This window comes from Nicotiana tomentosiformis, chromosome 9, assembly GCF_000390325.3.
Source record: "Nicotiana tomentosiformis chromosome 9, ASM39032v3, whole genome shotgun sequence".
Lineage (NCBI taxonomy): Eukaryota > Viridiplantae > Streptophyta > Magnoliopsida > Solanales > Solanaceae > Nicotiana > Nicotiana tomentosiformis.
The window spans coordinates 55,774,034-55,775,133 of NC_090820.1; the positions used below are offsets into that span (position 1 = coordinate 55,774,034).

At 43.2% G+C, this 1,100-nt stretch overlaps 1 protein-coding gene across 1 annotated transcript; it reads right to left on the bottom strand.

Annotated features, from left to right (window-relative positions):
- Positions 1-390: 390 nt before the first annotated feature.
- Positions 391-840, bottom strand: LOC138898814 (uncharacterized). Its single transcript, XM_070184919.1, has one exon. It carries the CDS (start codon positions 838-840, stop codon positions 391-393), a length of 450 nt encoding a protein of 149 aa, XP_070041020.1.
- Between the last annotated feature and the right edge of the window lie 260 nt (positions 841-1,100).

Sequence of the window (1,100 nt, forward strand, 5' to 3'; positions counted from 1 at the left end):
GTTCGTGGTGCATTTGGATTTGAATGGGCGTGAGGTGGGTTATATTGCGTTGGGGGTTGTAGTATGGTTGTGTGTTGTATACTAGAGCATTAGTAGGTGGATGTGGGGAATGTGTATTTGGAGAGTAAGAGGTGTTTCCATGGTGTGGATTGAATTGACAATAGGGAATGATTGTTGATACCTCTTCCCTTTTCTTCTTTTCGCAGCCTATTGAACCAGATTGGATTTCTTTGCTAGCCACTTGCAATGCGGCCATAGATTGTGCCTTGCTGGATTTTATACCATCCTCTAAAAAGTTTCCCATTTTGACAAGTTTAGGGAACTTCTGTCCCATCATGCCCATCATTTTCTCAAACTAGATCCCTTCCTGAGCCCTGATGAAATACTTAGTCAATTCACTGTCATCTTACGGGTATTACGCTCTAGCGGCCTCTGGCCTCCATTGACGTTCATATTATTGGAATGATCTGAAAGTTTATTCTTCAAGTTTACCAGTTCGAACCTATCAGGGGTAATTTCTATGTTGAACCGGAAGCGATTCATGAAATCTTCTGCCATATCTTGCCACTCCCTCCAGTTTCGGGGACCTTGGCGAGTGTGCCAAGTAAGTGCTTCCCCTGTCAAACTCCATATGAGCAACTTCATCCTTAACTTCTCATTACTTCCTACTACAACTAGCTTATCGTAGTAGGCTCTCAGGTGCGCATGGGGATCACATTTCCCATCAAAGATATCAAACTTCAGAGGCTTGTACCCTACCGTCATGTTCACACCAGGGTGGATACACAGATCCTCATAGTCTAGACTTTCTCTCCCTCGAGCGACCTGAAGGTTCTTCATATTTTTCTCAATGCTCGTAATTGTTTGAACACCAATTCTTTATCCTTATACTTAGCTTCCCTTTCCATTTTGGGATATTGATCAACTTCATAAGGCATTATAACCATGATGTGCACTGTAAAGGTGGGTTCTGAAATGGCATATACAGGAGGAACATATCGCTCATGTGCAGTGGTATGTGCCACGGTTATGTGCTGGTTTTCGCTAGTGGTAAAGGTGACTCCATAAAGGCATTCAATATAGACCCCCATACCACAGTG